This window comes from Tenrec ecaudatus, chromosome 5, assembly GCF_050624435.1.
Source record: "Tenrec ecaudatus isolate mTenEca1 chromosome 5, mTenEca1.hap1, whole genome shotgun sequence".
Lineage (NCBI taxonomy): Eukaryota > Metazoa > Chordata > Mammalia > Afrosoricida > Tenrecidae > Tenrec > Tenrec ecaudatus.
Window position 1 is genome coordinate 131,798,049 of NC_134534.1, and position 22,856 is coordinate 131,820,904.

The 22,856-nt window shown below is 44.1% G+C and overlaps 1 protein-coding gene across 2 annotated transcripts in view; it reads right to left on the reverse strand.

Moving 5' to 3' along the window:
- Positions 1-2,353: 2,353 nt before the first annotated feature.
- The window catches only part of MITF (melanocyte inducing transcription factor), a 295,608-nt gene continuing 275,105 nt past the window's right edge, over positions 2,354-22,856 (reverse strand). The window contains exons 7-10 of one of the 2 annotated variants that reach the window (XM_075549901.1): positions 21,460-21,516; positions 13,507-13,582; positions 9,990-10,137; positions 2,354-5,826 (exon numbers count right to left, since the gene is read on the reverse strand). In XM_075549901.1, coding sequence (XP_075406016.1) covers positions 5,422-5,826; positions 9,990-10,137; positions 13,507-13,582; positions 21,460-21,516 — 686 coding nt within the window. In that variant the 3' untranslated portion in view covers positions 2,354-5,421. Of the gene's footprint in view, positions 5,827-9,989; positions 10,138-13,506; positions 13,583-21,459; positions 21,535-22,856 lie in introns of both variants that reach the window. The other variant, XM_075549900.1, reaches the window with a different exon arrangement.

Below are 22,856 nucleotides of genomic sequence, written 5' to 3' on the forward strand. Positions count from 1 at the left end.
TAAAAATTAATTCCCTAGGGATTATAAGAGATTTCAGCTGGCATATTTTTCCTGGAAATATTGTAATTACTCTCCAATTATTTATTGCTATGGAGCATGTTCTCTGTGGATGGGTTTACTAGAATTTGAATTTTTGATAAGTGTGCAGAAGATCTAAAAGGAATATAGAAGATTGGGTTCCATTCTTTACTTTTCCAGAATATTCCAATCCCAGGCTTCAGAAATGAGGTCCTCTTATGGAAAACAGCCTTGTGGGTCCTGCTGCCTTGCCTGCTGACACAAATATTAGACTTATGACAGTTTTTACTGACACCTGGCTCACGTGGCACTTCGGAGTCCTCGTGCCACGGGGTGAAGTGCTTGGCTTCTAACCAAAAGCTTTGTGGCTTAAACCCCCCAGAGGGAGAAAACTGTGGCAGTCTGTCCTCTGAGAGCTCTTCATCTTGGAACCACTAAAGGGAAAGCCTTCTCTGTCTGCAGGGTCACTGAGTTGGAACTAACTCCCCACGCTCAATAAGAGCATGCACTTCTTCGTCCTCTGGTGATTGGAGTTGGTCCAGGGAGTATTTTCTACTTTAATAGTGAAGGTAACTATGCTAACGCATAGACTGCTACTGCTTACTGTGCCATGATCATGTGCCAGGAGGCACAAGTCATTTTAATGGTCTTCTGAAGACTAGTATGTACGTTAAGGGCACTGAGCTTTTGGGGTGACAGTTATGGAAATGTGTGGAAGGGGAATGTGGTGATCACTGAATAATTAATGATAGGTTAATATTGCTGAATTGTACCATAAACATGTAGAGATGTCAACTGTTTTTGCGTACCTTTGTGTGTTTACCACACAAGCGACTATTGGGGAACTACTTGCATGATCTCTGGAATTGTTCTGGTGGAGGTTAGAGTCCTGGAAGAGAGTTACAGTCTCAGAAACCCACAGAGGCAGTTCGACCCTGTCCTGTAGGGTACGAAGCGTTGGAATCGACTCGATGGCAGTGAGTTTGGAGTTTTGCATTTGTATTATCTCCAGTGAACAGAAAGGGAATTCAAGCAGGGAGATGAAGTAATGTGCCCCAATTCACAAAGATGGAAAGAGGCCAAGTGAAGATTCTAACACAGGAAGATTAGCTGAGATGTACGCCGTGTCTTTGCAGGGGTGCAGTTGGCCTCAGAAGAAAACTAAGAATATGCAAGTGGGCAGATATGGAATAAAGCCATGAAAGAAGGTGAATGGCAGATGTTCAGGCAGTAATGGTACAGCCACATCGTGGGGTAGGCTTGTTGCGGGGGTGAGACCGAAATTACGGATCGTCACAGATTTTGAAGGGAAGTTCCTAGGTAAATGACAAGGCAGAAGCTTCCTATGTATTTTATTTGTTCTTATGGCTTTATGCTTGGAAAACAACCAGAAAGAGCTGCTGTACTCATCTTGAAACGGACTCCGCCAACTTCCGACCTCACTTGCCGTCAGTTTCAACCAGAAAATCTCGTTCAGGGAGGAAATCTTCCTGCGTTTGCACAGGGCTTGGAGATATTACACAGTCTTATTTCCTGGGAATTATAAATAATTCAAATAACACTGGAAAGGAAAAGTTTAGATTATTGAAAATTATAATTTGAGGAAGGAAAATTTTTAAAAAGGAAGAAGCCGTAGGCAATGAGCTGACAATCTGATAAGAAATGTTAACAGAAAGTTTTTCACTTGGTTTCTCCAGAGGTTAAGGTAGAATATTTTAAAAGGGCAGAAGTTTAGGGTCTAGAGAGGGAATAAAGATAGGTTTTGTCTGACAGTTTCCAATTCATAGCCAACATTTATAAGTGATTCGTAAATACTCAATTAAAAAAGAAGCAAACGCCAGGAGCAGCTGGCAGCCTTGGTACATTAAGCTCTCGTTATTGTAAATTTATATTTAAAGAACCTATTATCTTCTCTGTAAATATGCAAGGATTTCTATGACAATTTTTCATCTTATAAAACCACATATCACTAAACTCTCTTAAATAAAACTACTGAATCTAAAACAAATCCTTGGCATGGAGAATTTTACCATCTCCCTCCAATGGGAGGAGGAAAAATAAGCTGCATAATTTTAATTCATTTGATTGCAAGTCATAAAGTAATCAAACTATTTAAAATTAAAAATTCACATCCTAGAGTGAGATTTAAGATAAATTAAAGTGTGTACTGGTATGAAACAAACTTTTTATGGACTCGGTCCTTCATTAAATACAAGGCAAATGTGTGTTCAAAATCATTGTTGGATAAGGCAAACACATCCCCAATAGGCATCAAACTAAACACAACTGGCCAGCACTATGTGAAAAACCAAACGCTTTAATGAGGCTATCAAGAACAACAGTTTCATTATTTCATTGGATACATTAATATCGATCCATAATATATAGTGGTATGGACCATACAGAAATTATTGCTGCACCGACAGCAGGTGACTAATAGTAACATTACAGTACCGAGAGTCCACAAGAGACAGTCATTTGTAAGTTTTTCAAGAAATAGGGTTCTTTTCCTTTATATACCGTTTTCAACATCAACCTCTCCCCAGTGCATTTCTCCACAAATATTAAGTGCATTCCTTTGTGCTTTTACTTTTGGTCTTTACAATTCCTATGTATTCCATTTGTTCTTATTGCTTTATTATTTAAAAACAACCAGAAAGACCCAAATGACCATGTGGGCTGTATGGTTTTTGGCAAAGTCAGAAGTTTTGGTAGTTCCATTGCCTTACGCAGAGGCAGGTGGACAATTTTGGCTTTTTGGATACTCCACCTGGAGGCTCCATCGGAGTCCCAGTTCTGCACCCCAGAGATGGGGGAAGCGGTGTGGGGCACTCCAAACCACCTCCTCTCGGCTCAAGGAGCCCCTAAAACAAATCCACACACTATTTGGCAAAAAAAGAAATAAATAAAACCACCCCCCAGGTTGCAGTAATCTCCTGGGCTAGCTCACCTGCAACTCCCAGAAATGGTCTTTTAAGAACACGGGGGCACGGAGCAGGTGGTGGCAAGCCCAGGAGCTGCGGGACTCAGGGCAGTGGTACGTGATGCCAGAGCGTTCTGGAAGGTTGCTTCACTCTGACCCTAGTCCCTTGGCCATGAGTTAGTCAACACTGCTCTTTTTAAAAAGCCTTCAAAGCCAGCTAAGGAAAATAAGAAGCATAGCCTTGTATCTCTGACTTCCGTCCCTCCCCCCGCCACATAAATATGAAGAGGAAAACAGACAATGCCATGATTGTATCCGTGAACACTATGGTACAATTGGCTGTTCATGCAGATTTGCATCACTATTCTAAAAAGAGAGCTATACAATTAAGGGGGTTGAAAGAATGGGAACTTATTTTCCCTACCCCCTTACGTAATAAAGCTATAAAACTGATCATCAACGTCTCCAAGGGTTCTCATTGCCCAACACGCATGGGAACTATGCAGTTGATTATTTTCACGTACGCCATCCATTCATACATTAGACACTCACTCCTCCTCTCTCAACCCTCCATCACTCACCACCAATTCACATTTGACATTTAAACACTGAAAGACGAAACGAAACACAACACAAAAACCCTCTCGAATAAGGTTTCCTGATGAATGAAATTGGCACTCTGTCACTAAAATATATTTAATATTACAAATATCTGAAGGGAAATTGGAAGCTCTTATATTGTCTACGTAGGCACGACGCTACATGTTCCTCTGGACTATAGGTGCCATCCTGAAGCTTTCTCCTACGTTACAGCTCAGTCAGTCAGTGCTGGCTCCCAAATGACAGCTGCTCGATTTAAGGCACTTCATTCTGAATAGATATGCTTTACGCCACTCACTATCTAATTGTAGGCCGTTCTTAAGATATCCCATCCAATAGCCTGGCTCATGACGTATCATCTGGAGAAAACACCCTGGCCTTTTAGGACATACACCACACTACTGCTATTGCATAGGACTATACAAGTAGATAACGCACTGAAACTAACTTTACAACATTGCTGCTTGTTAAAACATTGTTATCAAGGAACAGTAATTTGCCAATACAGCATTTCTCTCAAAAAAGGAAAGGAAATAAAAAATCAGCAAGGTCTGCTTAACTAATCACCAATTTAAATGACTGTAATTGGGCATACTTAAGCTATAGTTACCCATCTCCAAGAATATGGCTATTTTTATATCACTAAAAATAAATATGTAAGTTTATTTTCCCTAGAAAGTCTGGTTTTGACCTATGAATACTACTCCTTAAATGTGTGGAAAAAGCAGTTCTGAGTGACACTGCAATATACAAAATATGCACAAAAGCTCTCCTGAAACACAAGGCCTGGCAGGAAAGTCTTCTTGCGTGTGAGTACAAAGAATGAGGAACCACCAGTGAGCTGTAAAAATATGGAAAACGTCTCAGTGGAAGATGCATCTTCTTACAAAAAAGTAATACAAATATATTGAAAAGAATGGCAATAGTAAGGAATCTGTACAAATCAAAGGAACAGTAAAACGTAATGTAAAAATAAAAATTTAGAAATGTACCCAGTTTCTGGTTTTTTAAATATAACCAAAAAGAATTTTTTGAATTAAAATTAAAAAAAATTTTTTTAAAGGAAAACCAACTGTCAGTGCTCCTCAATTTTTCACTTTGGAGAGGATATTCATTTCCATTTTGAAAGAAAATATTTTTCATGAAGAGTGGACTCGCACGCATTGAGGGAGAGAGTGGAACCGGAGCTGCTTAGAAAGAGCATACAATGTGGTTCCACCTTCGAGCGCCTCCTAACTCTGCCAGTGCAGGCGGCACCTGTGCTTTCTAGCTGGACAGTCCTCCCGGAAATGGCTACTCTTATTTAGGTGGCTGCTGTCTTTTATAGAATGGAACATTTCTTTCAATATTATAGCATAAAGATTAAACAATGCTTAAGGGGTACTGTATCTTTAAGGCAGTACCAGTGAATCAATAGATTTACAAAATGGAAACAAGTTGGTATGGATTTTTTTCCCTCTCTCTCTTTTTTGGTTGCTTTACATTCTTTCAATTAAATCTTATATTTAATCCCCAAAGGAAGTCACGGGCATATAAATCTCTAACCAAGGTTCCCCTGAATAAAAATGGACAGACATTTCTCTGATGCAAAATCCCCTTGCTCAGAAAGTTAAAGTCCATGGTGAATGCAGTTCACAGATACTGTACACGTACGGTACAATACTTTGGAGGCATTTGTAGTTGTAAAATAGAATATACAAGTCTGTTTCACAAAATTCTAAAAATAAAATATATCCTGGGCTATCAATAAAGCGTGAAAAAAAATTCATATTAAAGGAAAATTCTCAGGAGAGCCCCGTCTGGGCCAATGGCTAAGGATTTGGGTAACTCTAAGAATCAAGAACGGGAGCAGTCTGAGGCCGCGGGTCAGCGAGGCTTTGCTAACACGTGTGCTCCGTCTCCTCCATACTCATGCTACTCCGCCGGCTGCTGGCTTTGGAAGCTCCGGGCGATACCGAGGAGAGGAGCGGGTCAGTCACGCCAACAGGAGAGAGCGTGTCGTCCATCAGGATGTCTTCCAGTTTGGAGCCCATCTTGCCGGGGACACTGCTGTAGGCTGGGTGGCTCTCCGTCCCGGCTCCCAGGTTGTTGGTGAAGGTGATGGTACCATCTGTGAGATCCAGGGTGGTCGTGCACGTGAGGTCTGTGTGATGCTGGAGCGGGTCTTGGGTGCAGTTCTCAAGGACTGGCTCTTGCTTGATGACACGGTTCACCAGCTCTGGCGAGCAGAGACCCATGGATGGAAGGAGGGACAGGCCGTGAGCTCGAGCTTGTATTTCAAGTTCCTAACAGAGAAACAGAAACGGGGGACAGAGGCGTCAAAAGAATAGTCGCTTGCTCTTTCAAGTCAACGACTTTCACATTCCTAGACCGCCTGCTCCGGTCAAGGTCACAGACAAGGAAGCAAGCCCTGGGGAGCAGTGCTCCCCCAACCGTGAGTCGGGATCCCCTCGGGGCCAATGGGTTTCCAAGCGTAGCATGTGACATTGTCGTTTAGTTTGCAAATCGGGTTTTTAATATATTTTAGAAACAGAGACACAATCCCGCAGATAATAATGCTCATGATGAGGTTACATTTGCTTGTTTTCCTTTTTAATCAGAAAGAAGCAATTTTGAAAAAATGCTAAGGAAACATGAAGTAATACAGCGCCAAGGTTTCCAAACTTGGTCCTTAAGTACCCAGGGAGGCTGCAGTAAATCGACGGGGCACTCGACCAAATTCATGAGACACACAGCGACCCCAGTGGGAGAGTGACCGTGAACCAGAGCGCAGGGTTGCAGCCTTGGCCTGTGCTGCCTTCTTGTTGCTAACGCGGCACTCTGGCCGAGCAGCGCGTGTGAAGGCCGCTGTGCTGAGGGGTGGTGCCGTGTGGCAGTGGGTGAGGAATGGACCAACGAGGGAGTTGGGGCGCCACGTGATGCCAGGGCTTGAGAAGCTCTGCAGGGCTCAACACACACAGGTCCCACCGGCCACTGCGGTTATTTTAAAAGAAAACCAGAACGCCACTTTTTCTTTCAATTCTGTTCTATTTTTCCAAGTAGTTACTAAGCCGCGAGGCTATAAATACTCAATAGCTTGTGTGGACGTCACATGGTAGCACTGATTGTGCTTTAGGGGTACAATGGGAAAAGCCACTTGAATCATGAGCTAAAGCAAATTTGGGGCTCCGGTGTAGTGAGTCGTGGCAAGGCACATGTGGCGAAGGTCTGTCTATCCAAGCGAACCAAGGGCAAGAGGCACCCTGTAATCCATCTCACCAAGGCAAAGAAAAAATGTTGTGGTTCTTATTCCACAAGAAACCGCTCCTCTGTAAGACAAACAGCTTTGTTTGTTCCCCGCTGCATTTCCTTGCTGGCTCAGTGGGTTACGTGCTGGGCTGCTTCCAAGGTCAGCAGTTCGGAATCACCAGGTGCTCTATGGAAGAGAACGAGGCTTTCTCCTTCCAGCAAGATTTAAAATGCCAAAAACCCACAGGGTTTCTTGGCGTGTCGCTAGAAATCAGAAATGACTCGATGGTAGAGTTGTTTTTGTTTAAGTATTTAAATATATATATTTTTTCTTTATCTATTTTTCCCGAGGGTCAGTGGCTTCTCCAGCCCACATTATCCAATGCCTCCCAACCAGCTCTTTCTGTTTTCCCTTTCTAGAATGAACCAGGGAGAGCCCAGCCCACTCTCTGCTGAACATGTAAGATCTGTCTCAATCATTGTTTAGGCTACCAGGGCAATAAAAACAGTCAAAACAGAGGATAAGTATGAAGCATGCCGCCTTGTCACAATCAAAGAGGTAATGGGACTCTCCACCACAGGATGACTTCTCAGCCTATGCCCACGGGCCAAGAAAGGGGCTGTCCCTAAAGGTCCAGTGCAGTGACCCTGAACATGGTTTGGCTGGAGGCAGCCATCTCGGAAGCAACCCTGTAAGATCCAGGATGCCCCAGACATGGCACACGTAGCCGTGTGTCCCTTCACAGCACCCCCAGAAGCACGGGGCTCTCCGGACACCAAGGGGAAGCCCTGGGTGATTTCATAAAGCGGCAATTCCAGTGGTATTAAGCTTTCATGCTCTTTCGTCTGTGAAAATTTCTGCATGCATCAGTTAGAGTGAAGATGAAAAGGCGCCCTTAGGTCCACGCTGAAAACATTCAGACCTGAAAATCTACACCCTCCCCACCCCCCCCACACACAATAATAAGAACGACACCCCACGCATGCAGTTTGCCTTTTCATAAAATAAAAAGTTGTCTAAAGGGAGGCCAACATCCTACTCGAATCCTTTGTTGTTTAATTAAAAATGTTTATCAGTTGATTAAAGCATGACTTGTAGTTCTAAATAACATGATGTGTCGCATCTCCAGAACTCTGGCTGTTGGCGTGGCAGATCGTCCCTAATTAAAAGGGTTTTCTACGACATGCAAGTGCTCACCCCGGCTGCCTCACACTGCCACTGGACACAAACCAAGCCCAGTTTGCAGGTTTCACAATAGCTGCAGTTCATGCGTAGGACACGCCTGCAACCTGAGAATAAAACAAGACCCCACTTCTGGAGTCTTCAGAATCGTTATGGCACTTTAGAGCTTACCTACGGACGTGGTGTGCTCACACACACACACAGCTTTTGGGCGTGGGCATGCTGGGTTTGGGGGAAGGCGAACCTGCGGTGACTAACTGAGGCGGCCGCCACCACCTGCCAGTCTGCTGCACTGGGGTGGCTTTCGTGTTCCCGTGACACGGGACGGTGCATCAGCAGTTCTTCAAACGCCAACAGGGTCACCCCCACGGTGGCGAGGTTTCATTGGCACGCCATACGAAGACAACCTCGGGAGACAGGGCTGGCGATCGGTCTCCAGCACTAGCCACGGAGACCTCCTGGCTGATAAGCCGAGACTGCCCGATGGAGAGCTAGCAGGTGAGCCCTCTGAGTCGGAAGGCACTCAGAACACGTGGGGGGTACAGCAGGGAACTCAAGGATGCTGGCGATCCCAAACAGGACGCGGGAGCGGGGCACATTTTGTTCGGTTAGGCTTACATAAGGTTGCTGGGCATTGGAACTGACTGGACACCACCCCCACCAACTGATGAAAGATAGAGCATACAATAAACAACAAAGCCAAGAAAGGGGAAAAGGTAGAGGGAGACTTTTCCAATTCCACATAACCTCCTCTAGTTCACAACGCAGAGAGTCCCTGGTGGGGCAATAAGCACTGTGCCAACAGGAAGGCTGGAGGTTCCAGACTACCCCAGGCACCTCAGAAGAAAGGCCTGGTGAAGCAATTCTGAAAAATCAGCCACTGGAGACCCTAGACAGCACAGTGGTCCTCTGGCTGACCCTCCAGGGAAAGGAGAGAGGTGACAGCCGGCCATGGGAGCGATGTGGTGGAACGCGGAAACCATTACCATAAATGACTGGCTCTGTGAAATAAACTCTGCATCTGAGTAACACGATTGGACAGCGCACTTGCTGAATGAACTGATGGACATCGGTCCATCCCGTTATAAACTCCTCCCTCCCCACCTCCACAGGACGGAAGTTAAAGATACAAATAACTCTATTTCAATGACTATCTTTGAGGGTAATATCGCCCATCGATTTGGCCCCAGCCCACAGCGACCCTGTGTACAAGAGAGCAGTGCCCTGCCCGGGCCTGTGCCCCTGTGTCCTTCTCACAATCGCTGGGTTTCAGCCCATGGTGGCAGCCACTGGGGCAATCCCCCGCACTGAGGGTCTTCCTGGTTTTGTGCTGGCCCTCTATCGAACCAAGCATGAAGTCCTTCTTCAGGTGTGGGCCTCTCCTGATAACATGTCCAACGTATGTGGGACGAAGTCTCACATCTGCTCTAAGGAGCATGCTGGCTGGACTTCTTCTAAGGCAGAGCCATTCGTTCTTCTGTCGGTTCACAGTATATTTAGCATTCGTCACCATCATCATAACTAAAAGGCACCTCCACTAGGTGTCCCCAAGATGCCCATAAACAAGGCCTGTCATCACGGGCTAGTCCCCTACCTTCTTCCACCTGCCAAGCCAGCAGCATGCAGTCACCCCCCCCCCCCCCCCGTCTTTGTTGCACTGTCCTGGCAGTCACGCTGCTGTGCTGCCCGACTCCACGCCACTAGCAGTCCTGTTCCAAATACCAGCATGGACAGGAATGTTGAGTGTCTAGACTAAGACAAATTAGGAAGAAATGTCTGCTAATCTACTTCCAATAATTAGCCAACAAAACCCCTAAAGATCCCAAGAGCACACTGTCTGGTATAACGCAGAAAGAACCGCCCTCTGGATTTCAAGGAACCTTGAAGGACACGGTGACTGACAAGGACTCCCGCATGGTGCAGACGGCAGTGCTTCGCCCTGCTGCTGCTGCACATGGGCTTGCCATGAGTTGAAGCTGACCTGAAGGCAACAACGAGAAGCGCGCAGTAAGCATGACAGCACGCATGGCTACACACCTGGATTCTGAGCAGCAGATGCCGGTTGGCATGCTCCAGTTTCTTCTGTCGGTTCTCAAGTTCCTTTGCGCGCTGCTGCTCTCGTTGCAGCTTCCGAATATAATCAACGGATGCCTTTAGAATGGTTCCCTTGTTCCAGCGCATGTCTCTGAGGAAAACGGATGAAAACAGGCGTTAAGTGTTGAGACTCATCCATGCAGCCAATGCTTGCCACGTACCAGACACGGTCGACCGTCTCTCATACATACTCTGACTTCACCCTCACCAGGGCCCGGGCACCGAGAGAGAATGCCCATGGCCTGGCTCAGAGGTGATTCCACTGCCCCAAGTCACACAGCCCAGACACGGGGGAGTCCGAATGTGAATTTAGGCCTGCTGATTAGGCCAAACACTTAGACACCATTTTAAACTGCTATAATTCAAGACAGTCACATTTAGCAGAGTTATACATTGAACTAGGAGCCGTGAGGCATACTGGTTATGAGTAGGGTGGTGAAGTTCAAGGCCAGCGGTTTGAAATCACCAGGCGCTCTGCAGGAGAGATGCGGCTTTCCACTCCTGTGAAGTTACTGTCTCCGCAAGCCACAGGAGTGGTCCAATCTGTCCTACAGGATCCCCGAGTCCGAATCAACATCATGGCAGTGAATAGACATCGCCCTCAGCTAGATACAGTAAGCTAAGGTTTTGGAAAAAAAAAAAGAAACAATAACTCATGACTTGATTGCTGGGGAATTGAGTGGCAGGCCTGGGTTTTCCAGTGAATAATCATAACGAGCCTTATCTGACACCTTCCTCACTCTCTGTTTCCTCATCTTCCTCGTCGATTAAATGGCAAGACCACACTTGCAGGTACGCTATTACTCCAAGGAGATGCTTCAGGTGAGTGTGATTTGAACAGCTAAGAGCACAATCCAACTAATGGAGCAGGTGCCAAGGGTCAAGGGCTCACCATAGTAATTAGAGTACCTTTGATAGCACTTATTAGGTGCCAGGGGCATGTATCTGTGTTTGGCCGCTCATCCAATCGTGACAATCTCAGTAGGTAGGTACTAATGGTATCCCCATTTTACAGATGGGGAAACATCTCATAATGAGTAATTTGTATAGCATCACACAGCTGGGCAGTGACAAAGCCAGCGAGTCTGGGAACCTCAACACAGGAGCATGCTCTAAACCACTAGTAAATACTCTCCCTAGATGATAGATTCTTAAAAATGAAACCAACCAACAAACTAGACTATGTAAGAATATTCTATTCTTTTTAAAAAAACAAAAACAAATGAGAAGTATACAGATCTCAGGCATCTTCCCTAAAGCCATAGAATGCAATAAGGGGCTGGTTCATATTCAAACCCAGGCACCTGAAACTTGGGGCACCACCCCGTAGTGCTAGCCAACGTCCTCCTGTACAGTAACATGAAGACTGTCATTAAAGGGGGGAGGGGAGCATTTAAAAAGTTTATAGTGCCCCAGAAAATAACTATTCATAATGAATAATACTGACCTAAGTATAGTGTCTTTCTATAGTGCTTTAATTACTCTGAGCCCCTCGACAGACAAGAATTGATGATGGTCAAGACAATGACAATAAAGAAAGCAAACATCCCATTTAAGGGATGGAGACTCACCTACCCTCAGTCTACAGACACTAAAAGCAGATCGGAAGTATCAGGTGGGACACGCAAATGGAGAGCCATTAAAACAAGCGAGTAATTGATCCTCACAAGAGTTAGCTGGAGAACAAAACAGAAGTTCTCCCCAGAGTGGCGGAAGAACTGCCCCCAGAGAACCCTCTGGGGTTACACCCTGGGGACTAAGCAACAAAGATGGCAACTCGGGAGGTGTCCAGAGTTTCTCAGGGGGACAGGGGGCAGGGAGGGAGCAGCCTCAATGTGCTGCGCTGAGATCAAAGTTGCAGAAATCGGGCAGCCACAGAGAAATAGAATCATAATGAACCGTGCCCCAATTAGTCCAAGTAGGTGAGAACTCGTTTTGGAAGACACAAGCAGCTACTCAAAGTTCTTATGACATGGCAATTTCAGTCAATTGGCTTCAATTTTGCATCCTTCCAAGTTGAAATCAATCAAATAGATGTCTGGGCTTTTACGAATTTTCTTCTTCTTCTTCTTTTTTTAACAAAAATGACTCTTTTAATGAATTTATTTTTCAGAGTTGTGTTCGGATCCTCTCTGCAAAACCAGCAGAGGCAGGCCTGGCCTGGGGGGAGAGAGGGTTGGGACAGAGACCCAGAACAGCCAGACTATACCGGGGAGCTCCAGAAACCTGGCAGGGCAAAACCACCCGACACAGTCCGATCACTATCAGGGCAGATTATAAACACATAACTATCCTCCCACAATGGAGAGAGGAGATATGAAAAACGAGCATTTGCTGCAGCCCCTTCGTTTCATAATATGTTGCTAAAGAGTCACATGCTAGTTTAAAGGAATGCGCTAAATGGGAATTCCATTCCAAAGAGCATGCAAGACTGGCTGTAGGAAAGGAAGGTCGCAGCCCCTTGTTGGGTCAATTGTGCTGCAGAATTGAGATTCTCAAGATTTCCAGTTTCAGAATGGCTTTCCTGGGAAGCTGGGAAAAAACAAAATGTGGAAGATGGGAATAGTGCGTGAACATTTATCAAAACCGCCTCACAGTGGGCGAGGGCGCCAATTTATTTGTCACAAATTCCCTGACAATAACGTGAATGGCAAATGCAGGAAGCCTTGCATGGATAATGCTTGATTGCATCTTTACATTTTATCAGGCAGCTAAAAGGTCATATTCACAGGCTACTTTCATACAACGCCTGTGGGGGCCATTAAAGTGCATACGCCCCGAGCCCGACTTAACTGGGCCCATTGCTAATGATAAGGATCATGTATGCGCTGTCCTATTAGCTGACGGTGCGGGTATCTAGAAGACTGGTAGAGGAGACACGAAAAAATTATCTTCGCAACTGTTCCTTCTGGGGGTACCAGAGGTTAAAATCGACATTAGCTGGCTTCTCCTTAATGCAAACATATTCAAAGACAGCATCAAGCATTTTGAAAACATGAACATTTAATCTGTTGAATAATGTTATGCTTGAAGTTTCCAATATTTGTGCCTCAGCACCTATAGACACTGTACAAATTGAAAAGAGACAACAAAACTTGCTTTTTTAAAAAAAACAGCTGTTAAACTCTGTATTACATGTTCTATTGATTTTTTTTCTTTTTTGGGTAGTGCCGTATTTCTTTGCCAGGTATTTTCAGATTCCAAGAAACTGCTTCCTCACACCCAAAGCTAAAAACTTCATGTCCAACATTCAGTGCATCACCGAGAAAGTTCAGCTCAATGACACTATTAAGCAAAAGAAGGGTGTGAAAATTATTGAGGGAGCAAAGGGCTTGGGAAAAATTCTTTACTCTTTGTTAACCTAATATTTTATAAATGAATATTTTTACCACATATGAAAAAAAACCACATTAAGGTATGAAAGAATAAATGATGCAGATTAACATGCAATTGTACTCACGGATCATTTGACTTGGGAATCAAAGTACCTAGTTCTTTAATGCGGTCGTTTATGTTAAATCTCCTCCTTCGTTCAACTTCAAGAAAAGAGCACAGGAATCAGCTATTAGTAAGTGCACCACATCTGCACTGAGCGCATCTCGTTCAAGGCATGTATGCATCAACTTCACCAGGTCAGGACCAGGGAAATCCGAACCAACGCTCCCTCTCCAACCCCACGTTTACCACATTCTCCGTACTGGGTAGAGAACATTTTCCAACTGAAATGTAAAAGGAGGACCCCTTTCAAAGACTTTTATGCCACTCATAAAGCCTCGAGGTCTAATAATAATAATAATAAATTGTTGATCCTATAACAATGCTGAAGTCCAGGGTTCTAAGTTAAAAAACAGTCTCAGAGACACTGAAGCAAAGAAAGGGGCAGTGAACATACAGAAGTTGAACCTTCACCCTCTAGACCCGAGGTTTGCAAATTTCTTGGGCAAAAGCCCATATATTATTTTTGACTCTGTGAGCCAAGGGGTAAGACACAGGCTGTTATGTAGGTACTTACAATAGGAGAAAAAGTAACTTGAACAATGTTTACTTTTGGTAGAGCCCAATGTTGTAAGCCAATTCTACTAAATAAGCATTAGGATATAGTGAAGATGTTGACATCTGAATTTTGAAAACTTTTCACATGTTGCACGTATCATTCTTTCAGCGTTTCATCCCAACCATTAAAAACCAGTTAGCAAACATTCTTAGATCATGGACCATGCAAAAACCCCTGGCCTCAACCAGCATAGTCTAATAGAAATTTAGTGCAAGCTATAAATATAATTTTAAATTCTCTAGCACCCATATTAAAACAGTAAAGTGGTTTATAATGTTTTACTTAATATAATGTTTTACTTAACCTAATATATCTAAAATTATTATTTAAACACATAACCAATATAAAAATGATGGACCGCTTATATTATTTTCTTCCTATGAAGTGTTACAATCAAGTACGCAAGGGAAAACACAAAAGTCCTCACTCCTGGATCAATAAGCAATATCACGATAAATGGAGAAAATAGTGAAGTTAACAAGGATTTCACTGTATTTTACTTGGATCCATGGAAGTTGTCCTCAAGAAAGTCAAAGGACATAGGTCATGGGGCAAATCTGCTAAAAAAAAAAAAAAAGACCCTTTCAAAGTGCTGGAGAGCAATGAAGTCTCTGAAAACTAATTCCCTCATATACATATGAAAGGCAGACAATGAATAAGGAAGACTGAAGAAGAACTGATGCTTCTGAACTAAGGTATTGGAAACGAATACGGACTATATTATGGGCTGCCAGAAGAATGAATGATCTGTCTTGGTAGAAGTACAGGCAGAATGCTCCGGGGAAGAAAGAATAGTGAGTTTGTCTCCTGAACTTGGGACACTTTTCCAGGAGTGATCAGTTCTGCGTGGTACCACAGAGCAGTACGGGGCCAACGACGGGCTCAAACCGAGCAGCCACTGTGGGGACGGCATGGGGCACCGGTCTGTTGAGTCTACTGTACACACTAAGGGTCGGCACTGACTGGATGGCGCTTAATACCATCACCAGCATTGTACTCCTACGGAAAACCACCACCGGAACTAGCCACGTTTCCAATATTTCACAGCCACACAGGGTTAGTGGCTACTGTGTTGGATAGCACAGCCCTAAGACACATGTCTACCTTTTAAATATGCCGTGTATCCTGATTTCCTGTATTTTAACTCCCTAAGTGATGTTGTATGGGCATATTGAACTGAATTATCACAGACGTAAAGAAGTGTTGGACAGCGAAATGTATGAAGTAATACATGTTTCTAATATATGGATCATAGCAAATAAATTGTAAATAATTTCTAGTCTCATACATTGAGCAGAACCATATATTTCATTTTTAAAATATTTCTATTTGGCCCACTCCTACTCCATACTTTTAATTATGGCATGCTTGATCAGTATCAACTGTAGTTTCTCTTCACTGGGTGGTTATTTCTATGATTAAACCAGTTTAAACATAAAATGAATTCTTATCTATTTTTTATAAAATAAAAATCCTAAGCAATGGCCAATAGTTCTAAAGAAGTTGATTTTGGACCATCGCATTTCTGGGCTAACCTCCTCTAAAATACTGAAGCATGTTTTTTTCTCTCTTACTTTTACCAAATTTTATCATAAAAATTCAAATGCTGCTGAATTACATAAATAGTAAACTAGGTTTCTCATATAATCCAAATTCCATTCTCTTTTGCTTCCATTTACCATGAACATTAAAAATTCTCCGACATGCCCCTCTATTAGGCCGCTTAGGTTCTAGATCAGTGGTTCTCAGCCACCTCCTATGGGTCGCGACCCCTTTGGGGGTCAATCGACCCTTTCACAGGGGCTGCCTGATGCATAACAGTAGCAAAATGACAGTTATGAAGTAGCATCGAACAAATGTCATGGTTGGGGGTCAGCACCACATGAGGAGCTGTATGCAAGGGTCGTGGCATGAGGAAGGTTGAGAACGTCTGCTGTAAACGCTGCCTCTTTAGCACGCACTCCTCCCTAGCTCTGTGACCTTAAAACCCTTGATCTTATCTCCTGTTTATATTTCCTTCCTGATTTTCTCATTCAGCTTCCTAGTTTTGAATTCCAGATTAATATTTCCCAGAACTCTGAACTCACAACTCATTATGCGCTCTCTCCACTCGGAGGCTCAGGGCTCGCCCAAAGCCATGGCATTGACCTTTCTGTTCACATCTGCTCCACTTTCGCAAGCGAGCCAGCAAGCAAGCAAGCAACCGCCCTCAAGTTCACTGCAGCTCATGGGGACCCCATTGCTCCACAGGGTTTCCGAAGGTGGATTTTTTCAGAAATGGATCATCAGGCCTTTCTTCTGAGCGTGGACCTGAACTCCAATTTTCTGGTCAGCAGCCAACGGCATTAACCACCTTCCCCTCTAAGGGACACTGCTCCCTAAATGTTCGCTCCATCCTTCCAAGGACCTGGGTGCGAGCCGATGAACCAGTTCAGCCCTTTTGTATTAGTTAGGTTTTGTGTCAGCTTTACTGGGCCTAGATTCTCAGGAGTTTGGCCACTGAGGCCTCCCCCATGAGATGGTTCAATAGAATCGAATAATTAAAAAAAACTCTTATCACAATCCAGATATCCATCCATTGTGTCGAGCACATTTGTACATTTGTTGCCAACATCATTCTCAAAACATTTGCTTTCTACTGGAGCCCTTGGTATCAGCTCCTCATTTTTCCCTCCCTCCCTGCCCTCCCCACTTCATGAACCCTTGATAATTTATAAATTATTGTTATTTTATCATGTCTTACACTGCCTGATGTCTCCCTTCACCCACTTTTCTGTTGTCTGTCCCCCAGGGAGGGGCTATATGGAGATCCTCGTAACAGAATAATTTTATGAAGGAGCCTCCTCCCTCAGGTCACAGCCCTGCTGCCACTGCAAGGTGCTTCCTTGCCGTGTGTGGCCTGTGCCTCTTTCAGCAGACCTGAGGGAGGGCGTCCCTCACTCTGCTTGCTGGTCGGACCCTACGTTTGTCTCAGGAAGCTCCGGTTCTTGGGATTTGAGCCCCTGGCTGGCCGTGCTGTCTGGGGACGTTGGCTTCATTTGACTCTGCGGCCTGACCTGTGGGTTGTCTTGCAGTCATCCACTCTGTCTCCACGAGCCTGGTTCTGGCTTCCTCTTCCTGCTCCCTGGTCCATCGGCCTCGGCAACTGCGTGGATCAGGAGAACCCTCCATCTGACTCATCGGCTTGAAGAGACCTGACGGACAACTATCTCCATCTACTGGAGCCACTTTCTGGAGACCCGTTTCCTTCTTTCTATCCACAGATAAGCGTCACTGATTGCGTTTTCTCTAGAGAACTCGGTCTAACACAGCTTCCTATCTGCTCATATGGGACATGAGCTCGAATCTACGGGCTTTACTTTTAAAGTATTTCCAAAATCTGACCACATCCCGACCTCTACATCTCCACTTGAAAGAAGGACAACCATCAAGCATCCCTGATCTGGATTATCATAATCTTCTACTGCTCTCCCCGTACCCACTGCCTCCTATCCATTTTGGTCTAGTTAAACCACAGGAGCAGACAGATGCTGTTAAAACTGAAGTCACACATGTCAGCCCTTTGCTCAAAACCCTTGGACAGCTTCCCTTTACACCTACAGAAAAGCCAAGGCCTTGAGACCTACCACAAGCATCTAATGCAGGGGTCCTCAGACTTTTAAACAGGTGGCCAGTTCACTGTCCCTCAGACCTGTTGGAGGGCCGGGCTATAGTTTAACAAAAATTTATGAACAAATTCCTAAGCACACTACACGTATCTTATTTTGAAGTAAAAAAACAAATAGGGCAAAACACCTGGCGGGCCAGATAAATGTCCTCGGCGGGCCGCATGTGGCCCGCGGGCCATAGTTTGAGGACACCTGATCTAATGGGCCCCTGTCTGATTCCATTATAAACTTCTTGCCCCTTTAACTGAATCCCTTACTGGTTCTTTTTGTTATTCTTCCACCAAGGTCGGCTTAGTACTCTGGTCCCCTTTTGCTTGAATGCTCTTCCTTCAGACACCTGATGACTTGCTTCCTCCTCTACTGCAGGTAGTTACTCAGATCTACCTGTGAGGCTGCCCAGCCCAGCCCAGCCCACTTAAACCTCAGTCTACAACCCTTATACCTATCAATGATACTTTCTCAAGATGTCATTGGTCCTTTTCACGACAGTACATCCTACCATCTAAAGCTCCCACCTTTCAAGTATTTACTTCTGTTTATCTCCCGCAGCAATGGGAGCCCGGGTGGGTGGCACACTAGTTCGTGCTTGACTGCTAGGTGAAAGGGTTCAAGGCCGTCAGCTATAAAGGTGTACAGCCTAGCAAACCCGGGGCTGGGGTGCTGTTCTACTCTGCCCTCAGGGTCACTATGAGCTGACATTTGCTTGACAACATGGACTGACTGTTGTGTTCCAAGTACCCATCTGTGCTTGGCACACAGTAAGCTTTCAACAAACACGTGTGAGAGGACGATACATTTAAATGGAAGGCACACAAAAACTCTTCTGCATCTTTCTTCTTTCGCTCAGAGCATATTGTTGATATCTTTTGCTATCAGGACATTTAAATGTGCCACATTTTATTTTTGATTTAGTGCCTCCTTCCCTCCATTTAAAAAGAGGTGTGATATAAGTTTGGGAAACAAATTTTAAATCCAAAGTACATAAAGGAAAATTTCAACTCCTTACATCACTCAACATATATATGACCAGGGAGATACAGGTTACTGCTAGATCTTCTACCATGGACATCAAACCCCCAATCGATCCACCTAAACACATCCTTATATAACGTGACTTCATACCCCAAAACCCTCACTGCCAGCATTGATATATTATTCTGCCATTTGTTCTTATTGCTCTTAAATATGAAGGAGCTTCAAAGAGTTTGTGGGAAAATTACATTACTTTTTAATTCTATTTTTCCATGAATTTTTGAAGCCCCTCATAGACCGTGGATGTCCCACTAAGTCTAACACAGTCGCATCATTATTCTTAAGAACCCCTATGCATTGCTTATGTGGATTTATCACCATTTCTTTAGAAATTCTCTACTGATGAACATTTAGGTTATTTTCAATTTCTGTTATTTTCAAAGCACAATAAATAGTTTGGCAAGTACTCATATGTACATTTTCTATGCCTGAACACACCATATTAATGTATGTGTTTATGTTCTAGTCTGTCTTCCCTGGACTCTAATCCAAGCTCAGAACATCGGGAACCTCAGTGGCTGGTTCATCTCTATAGAAAAGAGCTTTATATATAACAATGGCTCAATATATAGTTAATCAAATGAACGAATAAATACATGGATCCCTTTAGAAGGGGTGAGAAATATCTTTACAAGCTAAGTTCCTTGAAGAGGAAAAATCAGGCGCGGGGGCAATCAGATCTGGACTTAAGGTATGTTTTAAAGGACTGCTTATTGCCCTCAGAGTTGGTACCATGTTTGCACCTGACTGTCTTGAACTTGAAGAGTTTAGGTACTTCACTAAAGATGTGTGATGCTTTTGACAAGCTCCCACTTCGTTTCCATGAAGTTCTAGATACTCCTTAATGATCATATTTTGAAAGAAGAAATGTTTTAGATTAAAAGTATCTGGAAGCTACAGGAGATCTTAGGGATTATTAATCCAACCCTTTTAGGTAAAGAAACATGGGGAAAATCTCCGATATGATGAAGGGGAGTATCTACAATGAAAATGAATAAACACCACACACTCTGGAATCCAGTAATCCCACCAGTCAGTATGCAGCCACCCATCCGCGTTCAGTCTAGAAAGCTGCCACCCTTCTGCCAGCTGTGGTGCTGCGATGGCTTGGGTGCTGCTAGGAAACTGGGGGCCACCAGTTTTCAAATATCAGTAGGGTCACCCCTGGTTGGCAGGTTTCAGCCAGCAGAGCTTGCAGACGACGATAAAACAGGAAGAAAGGTCTGGTGATCTACTGCTAAAAATTAGCCAATCAAACCCCAGCTATCACAGTAGCATATTGTCTGGTACAGGAAGATGAGCCTCCGAGGCCCACACAGTGGCTGCAGCAATGGCCTCAAGCTGACCAACGGCCCCGAGGATGGGGCTGACGATGTTCTGCTGGACACAGGGTCGCTGGGAGTCGGAGCTGACTCAGTGGCGGGTAACCACCACCCGAGACACAGCTTCCCAGTCCACAGCTGGGGACAAGCTCACACGAGTGCTCCGTGTGGTACTGGTGGTCACGGAGGAGAACGGAAAGCAATAGAAATGGCCGGCAGCAGGGGAATAACAGTATCACGCAGCCAGCCTTGGCATACAGTGGTTTTAAAACGCAGGTAAGGCTAGATTTCTACCAGGAAAAGGTCTGCAGGGCACACTGTTGAGTAAAACAAACAAACAAACAAAAACTATGCAGCAACCAAATATGCTTGTGTTAACACACACACACACACCTATGCTCTTTTCTCTGTGCATGAGCAAACATGTAGATTCTTAAACACGCAGAGAAGACCTGGAGTGAGCCCAACTTGAAGCTAAAAAGAACAGAACAATGGCTATCCCTCAAGATCAGGGAAGAACTCTGCCCTCTTTCTATAACGATTTAATTTTCACAAGGAGGAAGGATTCACATAGTAGCTCAGATTCTCAAAAACCAAGTTAGGATAAAGGACCTAAGGCAATAAAACGTGAATTGCAAAAAAGAAAATCTAAACCGTGAAGTACACACTTAAGCAAGTGCGGCCGTGTGCACACGCGCGTGCACACACACTTTCTTTCCTCTGAGCGCAGTTCACGGTTTATTATGTAGTCCTTCACCCTTGGTTTTCCTTTCAGAGGAAAGAGCTTAACTTTTTGGATTGAGATAAAATTAAATGTAAAACATTGTGCTGGTGTGGTAAATATTTTGAAAAATTAAATATTAGAAGTAAAGACACATTTGGGAAGCCACCTCGCCCATTCCCTCGCCTCTAACTTTATTCTTTTTTTCCCTTTTGTTCAAATCTCACTGGAGAAGGTGATCCCTTTTGCTAATAAGTACCAGTGTGAGCAACACTTATAATTGGGTAGTTGGGGATCAGGGATACTTCTCACCAAAAAAAGAAAAGGGGGGAAAAAAAAAGCTCCATCATGATAAACAAGGAATACAGATACTCTTCAGCGTTTTGGAAACAAGCACATAAACACGACTCTATTAGAGCCAAGGAGAAGTTTTGGGCGGGGGTGGGGGTGGGGAACGTACGTTGGCTTCTCTGAAATACAATCTTCTGTCGTAGAATAAACCTTTAACAGCCATAGAAATCAATTTCCTTTCAACAGTTCTGGAAAAATCCTGTGAGGCAGGAGGGAAGCTTAACTCCTGCGCCCAATCTCACGGAGATCAATAAAACCAACTTACTCAAGTTATGATTGTCCTTTTTTTGCCTCTCTTTAGCCAAGGCTCTTGCTTCAGACTCTGTGGGGAAAACACACGCTGTGCACGTGAATGGAGTAATTAGAAATTGGAATTGTTCAAGGCACACAATAAACAAAAATAATAAAACAGAACTATAAAAGTAAATCTACTAAGATAAGGTACTAACCATCTTTTTCTACACATAGCAAGGCTTGTATGACAATTCTAAGCAATTTTTTAATTAATCATTTTATTGGGGGCTCTTACAAATCTTAAGACAATCCATCATTCATTACTATTAAACACACTTGTACATATGTTGCCATCAACATTTCAAAAACAATTTCTTTCTACTTGCTTGGTATCATATCAGCTCCTCTTTATTTCCCTTTCCTCCCCACCCTCGTGAATCCTTGATCAATTACATATTATTATTGTTATTTCCTGTCTTACACTGTCCATTGTTGCCCTTCACCTACATTTCTATTATTCATCCCCCTGGGAGCGGTTATATGTCCAACCTTGTGATGGGTTCCCGCTTTTTCCCCATCCCACCCCCAAACACCCACCATCCCCATACCCTCATGATATCGCTACTCCCACTACTGTTCCTGAGGATTGTATCTGTCCTGAATTCCACGTGTCCAGAGCTCTCCTCTGTACCATTGTGTGTGCTACCGTCTTGCTGGATTTGTAAGGTAGAACTGAGTCATGGTAGTGGGGGGAGGGGGTGGGCAGCATTCAGGAACTAGAGGAGTGATGTGCGTTTCATCGGTGCTAAAGCGCACCCTGGGTGATCCTAAGTAAAGGGCTTCATCTCACTTCATTCCCCCTGACCAGAGTTGGGAAGCACCTGGCATAAGGGAATCCGTGGCCACTCCACGTGTTTAGAGACTTTCGTGAGCTCACTCTGATAGAGATAGCATGTCTTGCCTTTCAGAGGACAAAACAATGCATTGGACTGTTTAGGCAAACACCTAGTATTAGCGAATACTGGGATTGAGGATCTGTTATCTTCTCTTAGGAAACATTCTCAGCAACATTATACTATTGTCCTTTAGAATTTTACTTCAAAATAGTACTTTTTAAAAACAGAAGTTAAAGTCATTAGACTATTAGGTGATGTGTGTATATGGTGGAGGACAGGGCTTCAAAATGTCTATGTAAAGAGAGTGGAATCTTTTCCCCACAAACTGACAGGTGGGTTTGAACCATCCACCTTGTGGTGAGGAGTGCAACGCCTAACTGAGCGTGCCCAAAAGGCTCCTATGTGTACTATCAGTGCCTATGAATTACACATCTACATTCATTATAGGTATGCTCCAGTTTTCCAAAACAGGCCAATCCCAAACAAGACTATGTATTGTCTCTTCATGTAGAAGCATGATGGGCGATATGTG